This window comes from Phymastichus coffea, unplaced genomic scaffold (genome assembly GCF_024137745.1).
Source record: "Phymastichus coffea isolate CEN01 unplaced genomic scaffold, Cenicafe_Pcof_1.1 PCOF00065, whole genome shotgun sequence".
Taxonomy (NCBI): Eukaryota; Metazoa; Arthropoda; class Insecta; order Hymenoptera; family Eulophidae; genus Phymastichus; species Phymastichus coffea.
The window spans coordinates 793,861-807,100 of NW_026706876.1; the positions used below are offsets into that span (position 1 = coordinate 793,861).

At 42.3% G+C, this 13,240-nt stretch overlaps 1 protein-coding gene across 4 annotated transcripts in view; it reads left to right on the top strand.

The window, feature by feature from the left end:
* The first annotated feature begins 518 nt into the window (after positions 1–518).
* LOC131667343 (protein turtle-like) overlaps positions 519–13,240 on the top strand; it is an 80,020-nt gene continuing 67,298 nt past the window's right edge. For all 4 annotated transcript variants that reach the window (XM_058940679.1, XM_058940681.1, XM_058940680.1 and 1 more), the window contains exons 1-2: positions 519–862; positions 925–1,096. In XM_058940679.1, coding sequence (XP_058796662.1) covers positions 973–1,096 — 124 coding nt within the window. In that variant the 5' untranslated portion in view covers positions 519–862; positions 925–972. The remainder of the gene's footprint in view (positions 863–924; positions 1,097–13,240) is intronic.

A 13,240-nucleotide genomic window follows, 5' to 3' on the forward strand; every position in this document is an offset into this window, starting at 1 on the left:
ATAACACGTTTCTTGTTTTTATTTTACAATATATTGCATAAATTTTGGCCACTTATTTTACCTAAGTTGTGAAAAAAGCCGATCTAACGGCACGCATAATAGTACTACGATGAAACCGGTCGCAGGCGGTACCTCGGGCAAATGAAAGTTTTTACAAGATCATCACTGGAGAGAGAAGCTGCTAGCACACTGCAGGACGGCGATTATAGACGACGGCGAGTCATTAGCTGTCGTGATAAATCAAACAGTAAGCTTGGGCCGGCTCGCCATGGCGTAGCGAGTTGCACGCGTGAGCATTTTGGGGTTCGCGCTCACCGCTACTAGCCGGAGTGTGCGCACGATATTGTCGATGTTGTCCGAAGCGAGGCGGAGTTGGCCGAACGTGTCTCAAGCGCCGGCCTCGTTTCCCACTCTCTCTCTCTCTCGCGCGCGATCTCTCTCTCTCTCTCTCTCTCTCTGAATTGTTTGGCAGCAGCGCACGCGACTTGCGCCTGCAGTCAGTGCCGAGCCGCCTCGGGTCTAGGTGACTCGACGCACGCGCGAATCTATTATATTTGAAATATCACGCGCGTGAGTGATGAGGAACAACTACTGTATTTGTGTCTAGTGTTCCGGAAAACAAAAAATTGCTTTTTGTTATTGTGGTTATTGTTTTGGGGGAGAGAGAGAAAAATGTTGGATGCAAGTGCGATCAGAGTGATTAAATCGAACCAACGGTGACGGCTTGATAAAAAAACCAAAAATTCGATTGGAATATATTGAAAAGGTAAACAGTCGCACATAATTTGCATAGGGTAAGAGATAATAAAGGAGAGAAAAGGAAAAAGCAGACAGCAGCAATTGGATTTATCGCCATGCGGAGGTGAGTGAGAAGGGCAGGCATACGGTACGGGAGATAGTTACTGTGCTTTGCCATCGTTATAGTATCTGTGATTCGGGATAGAGAAGAGAACAAATTCAAGGGATGCGAAAATGCGGCGGTTGCTGCTGCTGTTGTGCGTCTGGTGCGATGCCGCCGTTTTCCTGATGCTACTCTTGCTTGAATCGGCTACTGCATTTAACCTGCCAACCGAGATAGCCGATCTGGATAAGCCAAGTGAGTTATGCACTATACTAGTTCTTTCTCCTTACTTTCATTGTATATATATGCTCTCTAGAAATATGGGGCTACCAATTCGTTTGGTATGCCGATCGGTGTGTTTGTCTCTCTTTCTCCAAGAATCATAGAGAGAACGTGAATCGGTTGGACTGTGCTGTCGACTCGAAGGCAAAGTCATGAGGAACTGTGCTTTGGACATGACGAGTTTTTCAAATTTGTTGTTGAGGGCTTTATCGGATCAGATATTTTCTGTGTCTTCAATGAACGCTACCTAGTTTACAATGGGCTCTGTTTGATTAGTAATTTCGTCAGGAGCACATCGAATTGATATTAATGATTTAGTTTGAGTCGATGAACGATTATTCCAGACGGTAATTTTTGCAAGGCAAATGAGAAAATAATGAAGCGAGTATCTTTTTTTGTCAAAGGATCGAACGGTTTTTTATCCTCGAGAATCATAATGGTTATTATAAACTCTACTTATTGCAATGACGTACTTACAAAGTTGAGATTCATCAGAAGCTATCGTTTCTCATTATTTACGGATTATTTAATGTCCTTAGCTTACGGGGTTGAGTCACGTCAACGTTTACGAGATGTGCTTATCAACTTGCAAACGAGTTTAAACTCGAGAAAATATTGATTTGAGTACAAACGCTGGTATAGCTATACTCGTTTAAGAATATGGATACATATTTATACACAGAAGAAAGTGAGGGAAAAAAAATAACGGGAACCGAAAGACCGTCGTTGTATCGGGATTTTCGCGAAAGTTGGCATCGCCACAGCAACCAGAATGAAATGAGAGGAGGCGTTGGACCAATGTTGTAGCGTTGTTGTGGGATATAAAAGGCAAGGGATTAGAGAAGGGTAGCGCCACGCTGATTCGAATCGCGATCTTCGGATTGAGATAGGCTGTTGGAAATGAATAAAGAAATGTATTCCCTTTCTTTTTCAACGGAATCCTCTTTATCTTTTTTCTTGGCCATTGAAGCGGTGTATCCTACGCGGTCTCTTAAAACTCTCTCCTGATTTTTATCGATGTCCATGGGTGCTTGCTGCCTGTATACGTTTTTTCATTTAAAAATTAGTCTTCGTCGGTGGTAATATCGATTGATTTTTTATTTTCTAAAAGCAGCTTTATTTTTGAAAATATAATGAAATACGCGGATTAATCGCTTGCGTCGGCAGCGTGACGGTATTAAAATTGCACACGGTTGGGATGTTAAACTGGATCAGACAATTTCAATTGTAACAACTGACATTTTACTAGTTACATCGCAGAGTAAATTGATGTGTTGTACTTATAACAAAAACGAAACTTAATAAATACGCTATTCTTACTCGCGAATTAATCTGACTCATTCGTAATTCTTTAAGTGAGAAACGAATTTTAAATTGTTTCAATTGCGATCCATCAGGCATCTAACAATAGGGGTTAGAGAAATGGTGTGAGTGTGTGTATAAAATCGATTAGCCATTTTATAAAGATCCATAGCTTATCTTCGCACACGCGCGAAGAAGTATCTGTATAACTCGCTGAAAATTTATGCGTATTAGCGACTCCTTGCCAAAGAGCAGGCTTCGAGAAGCTAATCGCCTGGTAGATAGCTGAAAACAAAAAAAATCTACGTCGATTGATTAGATTCTACCTGTAGCCGTACTACGTCTGGTTTAATTAAACTATAGTCAGGGCGTGCGATCGTGCGAAAAGGATGGGATTTATGGGATCCGCGAAGTATTTTCGGACTGGCAATACTGGTTATTCGTTGACCGTCTGTGATAATTAATCACGCGGTCAAGTATGTATCTTCGATATAGATTACGCCAGGTATACAGGATTCATTGGGACCGTAAGATATGGCAGCTTCTTGTTAATGTCGAATCGTGTAAATTGCAATTGGAAATGTGTGTCTGCTAGCGCGCGCTTTAATCATCGATCGATAGAGAGAAAGAGAGAGAGAGAGAGAGAGAGCGATAAAAAGAGATATGATTATTTGGATGAAGCGATGGCTAATGATGTTATTACAGTAGCCTGGACGAACGTAATTTTCGTTATCAAATTATGAAAACGATAATTCAAAAGGTATGGGAATAAAAGAAAGAAGATATCTCATAAATAACGTTGGTAGAAGAAATGAAATTCTATAGCGATCGCCTAATTATTTTCTCTCTCTTTCACGCAGCAATAGTCACGCGCCTCATTAGATTTCTGGTTTTTTAAAAAAGTGCGAGGGAGAGAGGATTTATTTAGCGGAAGCTGCCAATTTGCTGAACTACAAATTTGCTGACGTTGCGGTTGCCTCGTCGTCGTCGTGACCTGTGCGCCTGCAAGCTAAAAATTGGCTTGGCAACCGTGAGAAAAATGAAAAAAAGAAAGAAAGAAGCTGAAGACGGAGTAATACATCACCGGTTGCAATAGACTGTGAGGGGTAGAGAAGGAGATGTGTGTATGTGCGTGTATCCTGCTTGGGATTATCATTTCTTTATCGAGACGTTGATGTATTAATATACTTTTTTTCATTTAGCTTTTCGAAATGTTTCAAAAGTGATATGATTTTTTTTGCAGATCATTAGCTTGTATATTCGATTTATATATATTGACAGTCACTATTATGTTAAATTATATATGAGTCGACTGGTGGAATAATTCAGATAATATCAAATAGACGTAGTTTTCGTCGAGTAATTATTTCCTCGAGTTTTTGTACGTGATTCAGTAATGTAACGTTAACATTTTTAAATATTCATGAAGAACCTGCACCCAAGAAATTTTATCAAAGTCAGCTCTTCGCTGGTCGCTCAAGTTGAATTTATGTGCAAAGAGCTCATTCGTGGAGATCGCAAGCGTCGAGGTTAATTACACAAGATACAAACTTAATCTCGCGAACGCTGCGCGACTCCGTCGATGTCGCGTCCACCTCAAAGGAATACTTCCTTTTTTTGAGAGGAAAAAAGGAAGTTGAAGCATAATATTTGGAAAAGTTAAAAAATACTTAAATAAACATTTGGATTAAATTAATTTGAAAGTTATGATCTGAAGTGTCCAACTTTTCTCCTTGACGCTGTCACGCGCGATGTGGTACCTGTGCGCCAGTGTAACCTAGGTCAAGTTGGCATTCCCACAGCAGCGAAGTTAATCTTGGCTAGTTCACCTTTTTTGCACGGCAGCTATATACGTGAAACTACTTCTTCCAGGAGTTCACTCGCGTAAGAGCTGACGTTCGAACGTCGCCGATAATTTCGCTCACTAAGCTATAATAATTAACCTTTTGCCGAGAGCGAAACGGCACATCGATTTAATGATCGTCTCGTCCTTCTACGTCATTTTCGTGGCAAATTCGACGGTTGGACTTTGTCCTTTCCTTCCGGCTGATGTTTACAGAACGTCGCATTCTGTTTACCAAGACACAAGAGACATTATATTTTTTGCCAACAAAATTTCGGCTAACGAACACCCTTATCGGCATCACTCAATTAACTCGGAGTAGCGACCGTAAAACAACACTTTAACAGCAAATAAATTGTTCCTCGTTGGAGTACAGAGCATTTAAAATATATTTAATGAGTAGATACACGTAGCAAACATTAATCTTAGATACAATAGTTATCTGATTTACGTTTCCTTATATATGTTTTATTAAAATTTCTTTTTCACCTTGCGCTCACGAAAAGCATCCATTAAAAGTGTTGGAGGATAATCCTACACGTGCGCTTAGCAGGGAAAAAAACATGCGAAAAACATGGCCACAACAATTTTTGTAATCTATCAATGTAATAGCCCTGATAGTACCGCTAGGCCACTGCTAGCAAACGTGGCAAAAGCCTAGTAATTATTCGCCATCATACATGCGGCGAAGAAAAAACACAAAAGAAGTTTTTAGCGAGCGAAAGCGCGATCACGTCATCATTAAGCCGCGGGCGGAGGTAAATAAAGCGATTTTAAAACACTTTTTTCACGTCACTCTGCGCTCTGGCATTAATTCGGATGCCTGAATAATTATCAAGTCGAATTATGTTATTATCTGCTAGTGGTCAGTGCTAGCCGATTCGTTTTGGAGGCTGCTGCAGCAGCACCTATGGCCTCGGTGTATTTTAATAGACTTTAAATAACAAAATTATTTGCTTTCTATTAAATCGCTGTCGCACTCTGTCGATATTCTGTAAATTTTATGCGACTATAATAAACTCTCGATGAAACTGTAAAATGAAGCATGCTTTTATCCAAACGAGATCCATATCGGGATGGCGTGCGCGCGACAAATCGCAGCTACAAGCAAACAAATCGCAGTCCTAATTTCAGTAATGACTTTTCTAATCTTATCAATAGAAGGCAATCTTCACAGGCTGTCGCCGATAACTCACGCGTAAATCCACTGTCTCTCTCGAGTGCGCGATCATTACAGCCGTGCAACGATTTTATTCAGTTATAAAAGGCTCTCCATAGGCTTGTTACATGCGACTAATCTCCTCTTTCAAGGGACGTTGTTAAAAACCGACCGTTAACGTGTGCAATAATAATCAGCCGGGCACCACTTCGTCTTTGGAAACACGGTCAGGTGTGATGTGTGTATGTAAGCATCGAGTTCCGGACAAACCGGGACAGCGGCTCCGCGCGTATACCCACGTCCAATTCCAAATTGCCGGCTTTTCAATGCACCAGTACCTACGTGCGCGTGGCTATGTGCTTTAGAGAGAGTTTCGTTGTATTGGATGATTATGTCGAGTTTCAAAATGAGAACGCAGTTGATGATAATTGTGCAACAACAAAAATCGTTAGTACATCGCGAGTAGTGGAAATGATCAAAGTTTTAGGATATGGTGAGAACCGCCTGTACCGTCATGTTTTCTCACACATTTACTTTGTTATGACAGATGTTCCATATGCGACGAAAATTCTCCGTCATTGTTGGTAAGCTTTTACAGCAACTATTACTGTATATTCAATCGAATTCCTTGCTGATTTGCCAGCACACGACACTATAGAGCGACAAGATTGACAAAGCCCAAGGTATACGTAAGATTGGGCCCTCCGGCGAGCTAAGATTCCAGCCTGCCATGTTCAACAAGATCGTGTTCTGGCAAACCATTCTCTCTCTCTCTCTCTCTCTCTCTCTTGAACGACTAGTTACTCGGCCGGTAATTCGTGTCTTCGGCACCGCGACGACACGACTACGTCGTCGGCTCATCTCCCTTTCATTTGTATTTGCGTAACGAGCCAAAGCGAGCTAGCGAGATTAGCCTGCGCGCGCAATTTTGCCACGGAAATTGAGTCGTTAACTTTGCCCTTTTGCGACTTTCACCACCGCGACATAGATACGTATATAGAAAAATTCTTCTTTATATGCAAATGCTTGGGAATAGAAGGACGTTGACATTTGTCAATTTGAATGAGTGCAATAATCGCAAGATGACAGCTCGGTGTGTGTGTATGTGTGTGCACGTGTGCGCGCGCGCGTGAGAGAGAGAGAGAGAGAGATAGAGAGAGATAGGAAAAGCGATATCCTGGAAACACGAAACTGTTCTGTTGCACTAGATTAAGCGTAAGCCCTTTCTGTTAAAGCGCTGAAGATTTGCGCTAACAGTAATCGCGTTGCGCAGCGTCTTTAAACCTCCACACAGAGTTATCGTCGAGGATATCTATCTTGTGCAGCATCATTGAAACAGTCATTTGTGCGTATATGCGCGAGAGTACAACGTATCAATGCCGTCTTTTGTACATATATACTGAGATAATAAGAATGCACAGGACGATTGTCATTCTCGATTAGAGGCGCACTCCTACTTGAAAAATATGCGCTTTCACGACACTTTTCTCTTTCTCTTGCGTGCGCGCTTTTCTTCATTCCCTTTCTTGCTGTTCGACAGTCAGAGAACTGTGGAATGTATACCGCCGCGACCCGTCGGCCGCGATACACTCGTTCCTTTGAAGTCCTGCGTGAGGGGCTTTGTGAGAGGAGAGCTCGGATTAAACTCTCGCACTAACGGGGCTCGCGTTTACGCGCGCGCGACAAAAATAACGAAACAGAATATACGCGCGCGTGTGTAAGAGCGCAAAACATGCAATCTATCGAGAGATATATGTATATGCATACATATAGATGTCGCAGTGTCAAAGAGGAACTGCTGGATTATTACGCAACGCATGTACTCGCGCTTTGATGTGTATGTTAACAAAAAAAAGATTTTCCGCGACTTTGAGAGGCGAATTTTCTTGTTCAAAAGCGAGCCTACTTACATATGGTAAAGTGCTTGACGATCCATTTGAATTTATTTAGGCTTTGCAGGCAAATATGTGAAGTTGTTATGCAGCTTTCCACGGCGAATGAAAGAGAGGGAAGGAAAATTTCCACTCTAGAAATAGAAGGAACTTTACTTAGTTTGTGAGTGGATGCTTGAAAGTTCACTGACAACCACCCAGTTTTGAATTTAATACAGTTAGCCGAGTAGTTCACCGACGTATACCTTGTAATATGCTTAACAAACGAATATTCTCGACGTATGTCAAGTTATTAAGGCTTATAGCGAAGTTGACGATAGATACGAAGTTCAACTCCGCGTAGAAACAGGAAGATATTTTCAGCTGATAAGCAAAATGTTGAGTAACCGTGAAAATAATCTTGAAAAAAGCAATTTACTTTCGAGCGGGGAAAAAAAATAAAGAGAAAAGTATGAGCAACAAAAGTCCTCTGCGAGCGTAATAAAAATGTTTGCATTCTAAAGTGCCACACAAACGCTGCCAATCCGCAAGCTCGCCACGTGAACAAAGACACGAAAAATGAGCGCGCGAGAGAGAAAAGCAAGAGCCATTCAGCTGTACGCGAGTGTGGCGCGGCGATTTTGGGGAGCGCATTCATCTCTCGCCTCATTTCCCTTTTGTCTGCGGCGATTGGCACTACGAACGAAAAAAAATAAAAGAAATCGTGCGTGCGATATTTGTAAAGTGCGAGAGCTGCGGTAATGCTTGGGGTAACAAAACACACAGAAGTGCTCTACATCGGTGTTATTCTTGAAGAGGGGTGATACGAGTAATATTTCGTGGCTTAGCTTTTGTTTATTTGCCCGATTAGTCATCGCGATGATCCAGGCGTAGTATTCGAGAAACAATTTGTGTGTGTCCCAAAGTTTTATATCTGTCTTGGAGGCAATATCTCTGAAAAAATATGGCCAATTCGTCAAAGAGAAAAGAGAACGTCGATATGTTTCGAGGAGCTATATATATATACCGTTCTCCGCTCACTTGTTTGAGCGACATACACCTGCTAATTGGGTAGTAGAGCTGGCTGCAGCGCGGCTGTTTAATTAATGCCGTCTCATCTGGCGAATATGCTCGACAGTCTTTGCCGAACAATCGGTCTGTAACCTCGCGGAGCGCTTAATGTAATTGAAGCGTCTCGTCTGGTGACTTTTTATTTGGTGCCACAGAAGTCTAGAAGCCTTTTTTTATTCATCTGCATTTCAGAAGTCGACGATGTTTGCTTAGTTAAAGCGATGAGAGCTTGTTGAGGTTTCCAAGTCAGAGTTTTGAATGTGACGGGAATTGTGCACATGTTTAGAGAATAACGTCCACTAATGATGCGTACTAAATATACCGTTTATACAGCTCAAGTAAATAAAAAAAGCAGATATCTAAATGCAATGATAAACAGGGCTTTTCAATTCTGCTTTATTATTCTTTCATATGTAACATTTTCCATTTACTGCAAGTATATTGTTCTTTTTCTTTTTAAATGAAAAATCAAATTTTCATATTTAAACAAGCTCGTACACTGGAACGGCATAATTGATATAATCGCACTTGTATATCATTAAGCTTGACGAGTTTTGCAGCTGCGTGCGCTTGATGCTGTTCAAAAATTCACTCGGAGTACCTCGTTGACGACCAATGCAGTAATAAATAAATGCGCTTAAATCTGCAGAATTCATGCTACTGCAGCTTTACTTAAATTAAAATGTTCTTTTTACATTCGATCTACCTTGTTCAATGAAATCGCGTACAGTTCATATTATTTCTTGAATTTCCTCACAACACTCTATCACTCGGAGTAATTGTCAAAGCTTTCCGTTGATTTCGTCACACTACTGCAGAGGTCCCATTTGGAAAAAAAGCCTGTAACATCAGAAAGGACATTTGATCCGTCACCGACGACCGGTGCAATAATTACAAACGTTCTAATGAGAATAGCCCCGCATGACAAAGTACATATCGCATGAAGAAAAGAGGCCGTAGCTTGCGAGCGTTATTAAGATTGCACGTGTGTGTACGCTCGTACGGTCTTACGCACATACGTATACGAAGCGTTCTCGTACACGAGGAGTGGTTGCAGCGCTGCGGACAGTCATCGCATTTAATGGATAACGCTCTCTCGTTCTACTGCCAGAATAGAGGCTTGACGAATCGGGGAATGGACGCGCACGCGTGAAGAGAAAAAAATGAAGACGCACACGAAGACGAATGACGAACTTAAGTGAATGATGTCGTCCTTTTCTCTCTCCCTCTTTCTCTTCCTCGCTCTGTCGAGAGAGAATGACACGTGACGTATATATAGCGGACTACACGTACACGAGCATCCTTGTGATTTACGCCGATTCGTTGCGTTGCTACATCGTAAAATCTTTCGAGCTCAGGTGGAGATATACTTGTTTGATTTTACGACTCTTAAACGTACGTGCATGGTGCGGCGGCGTCGAGTGCAACTGGCTCCCAATCTGGCTCTGTCATATTGAGTGCGCTCGATTAATGAATTCGGAAAATACGGAGCTTCCGTTGGTTATAATCGAAGCAGCAATCGATTCGCTCGAGCAAAGGGCGTGCGAGGACAAGCCGAAGAGCTCATTTCACGCGCCGGGGAAAAATAAATTGACAAAGCGTGATAGCCTCGTGAATTCAATCACCCGTTCAATGATTAAGCAGAGGTGGCGTCGTGGTGGCGTCGCGTATTTCTGCGCGAGCGTTGAGCGTCCAAATACGCGACTCGTAATAGAGCACTGCCGCTTGGTTCACCAGGCTTCTTTCTCCGCCTTTCGCGAGCTTTCGCTTAATTAACCGAGCGGTAGCAGTAGCTCTCGGTGAATTACGAGGCAAACTCGATTTATAATCGCTACGGATTATGACGAGGAGCGGATCTTTAGCACTCTGCTGTAGACGCATCAAGCAAGTTTTCTGCGAAAGAGAACGAATTCAATTAAACTTGGCTCGCGCGCGCTTGCTCTGTTGTATCAATAGGGCCGTTATGTAGTTGTCGCGCGAGCGACTTGTGTAAACTCTCACGCCTAAGTACCTCGCCCGAACTTGCGCAATTAGTCTTGAGACGCGCGCCAGAGGTAACGCTAGGCGTTGCAGTAATGGCTTTTTTGTTGATGCTTACACCGACTACTATGTCGTGCAAACTGGAAGGGCTGTTGTTTGATAATGAAAGCACCGATCTTCCAATCTTTGTGTACGGCAACCAAAATAACTGGCGTGAAGTAGGCGGGTGAAGCTTATCTAACTTCAACTAACTGCAAGATGTGTCGTATCGTTCTTAGCAAGCTATAAAGTCCTACGGCATTTTCTTGGTTTGCGACTGACCGTTAATAAAATAAGCATTCGACCAATGCAATGCTCCGTAAGCTAATAATTCTAAAAAGGCTTTTCTGTAAGCCTACAGGAGTTCTTCCCCTTCCCAAGCTTCTCCTCGTCAAGGGCGATTCCTACGTTCTTTCTTACTGAGTCAATATTTGAGCTTAGCTCTCGCCTCATAAAAATCATTAATCACGCGAGCGCGGCACAAAAGCTCCATATATAGAGACCAGAAACAAAGTATGTATAAGTAATACGTGCACACGCGATGGTTTCCTCCTATGTGTGTGTGTATATATACGTGTATATATACATATGTATGTATGTATGTATATATATCTGTATCTGCAGTTTAAAAGTACACGGGAGAACGAGAGCGCGCGTAAAAGCTCGTAAAAAGCAACAGCGAAGAAGAAAGCCAGTAAGCAGGAGAAGCATGACGAAATTTATCGTTGCTTCGCGGGACTTGCGTTTCATTAGGCTTTTATCGGTGCCCGATTGGCTTTTGCAACTCTCATGTTAGCTCTCTTTGCGAGCTGCTGAGTTGCGAGCTTCCTATACATAGTCACTTCGTCTTCTTTTTTTCTGCTTCCTTTTCTCGAGAGAAGGTTAATTTCGTTATTCCGCAGGATTACGTCCTTACTCTCTTTTATGAGTGCGTGCTCCAGAGAAAAGAGTACGTAAACCGCGGGATGACTTTTCACTGCTGCTGTGGTTGAGAAGAAAAAACAGGAGCGCATCGTATTTGATCGCTGAGCTTTTCTACTCGAGAAATCTTTCTCCTGATTACATTATTAATGAGATGATAATCAAGAAGAAATTTCCATTTGATGCAACGGATTTACGATCGCTCGCTAGCAAAATTAAGCTTTCCAAGATATATTCGAGGAATACAAATGTACTTTATTTGGTACGCCTTTGCCGTTGTTGCAACTGTTTGTAAACTAGCTGATCCAATTCATACGTTACATTATGAAATTTGTGGTGAATTGCCCTGTCAGAAATTTAATCGCTGGTTAATAAATAATCAGTTTATTCTTATAGCAACTTGAAACTCTAATAAACTATCGACTGAAACGAGCTTGCAATATTAAACTGTTTGAGTTGGAAGCTACCGCAAAGTTCACTCGCAAGCACACTGTGACTAAAAGAAAGTTGAAGGAAAAATATTGATGACAAGCCAGGAGAGGCCATCTCATCAATGAGCAAGCTCGTGGAAGTGCACGTGTTGAAACTTGGCTTGGCACCTCGGGAGTCTGTCAGTGAGGTCAACGGAGGTCGAGTACGAACGACGTCTCGGACCGATAGTGATCTCTTTCGCTCTTTACTTGCCGCCAACGCAAATCAATTCCATCTGCGCACGCTGAGCTCTTCTTCTCTTTAATGTCTTGCTCCTTTGCCAGCCTGTTTACTAAATAAATTAATTTGCTCGCGTGTACAAGCAATTCATCATCTCTCTACAGCGTGGACAAAGATCATTTGTGCATGGACCACGAGGTGGATGAACTTTCGATCGATAGCATTTATATTATTATGATGCGGGGAAAAATAGATTGTCTCTCAACGATATAACAAGCTGCTCTGTCTAGTAACAGTATCGCACGTCATTCTTGGTACGTGAGCCGTTGTCGATTATAATTATTCTTGCCTTTCGCATAAAGACAGCATCTTCTATTTACACTTGGTCGTTCTTAATGAATGTGCCAATTGAAGGTTTTAGCCGCTCGTAAATACACATACCACAGAGGCAGTCTCAGCCATCGTCTCTTACAATTTGTATTCACCGTGGTGAAATGCCCGATGTTTGCCGAAGAGGTGTAATAACGTGTTTTTAGCGGGACTTTGGCGCGCGCGCGTATCTCTCGAGATATTCTTTTGATATGCAAACAAGCGCGCAAAATCGTCGATGTTTCTGACGGCCAGTTTCTATAATAGCCTCCTTTCGACGAATAAATTTTTATGGCCAGGCATTATCGTTGGCGACGCGCTGCGCGAGCACGCCAAATTCGAGTGATTTCTTCTTCGCGCGCTCAATTGCTCTCATTAACGGGAATACCAGAGCAGCGCAGCAGCCTTTCCTGGAAAATCGAGTGACACAATCGGCTTACGTGGCGCAATATCGCGACTGGAACGACGACAACGCTTAAAAGTATAGTCATCCGTATAGAAGCGCCGAGCTTTAAGCCGCAGTCGAGGAATATGCTTTGATGTATAACTTGTCTATACGCTACCATCAATCCATTTTCTCTATTGATGTACGCCGCACGTGGATGTCTGTATGTGTGTGCAGGTTGGTGCGAACGGCCTATAAATTACGATGAATGCCTGCATAATTGCCGACCGCTTCGTTGTACAAACAACTGGCAATTTTCGATAATTGCGCGAGGAACGCGCAGCCAAATCGCCGTTATACCCGCCCTATCCCTGTTTATTATGCGGATTTCACCGCCTAACTCTCTCTCTCTCTCTCTCTCTCTCTCTCTCTCTCTCTCTCTTTCTCTCTTTCTCTATCTTTCTCTATCTTCTTTTTCCACCACTTTTGTTTGCATGAATCGATCGATAAATGACTTCATTTATTT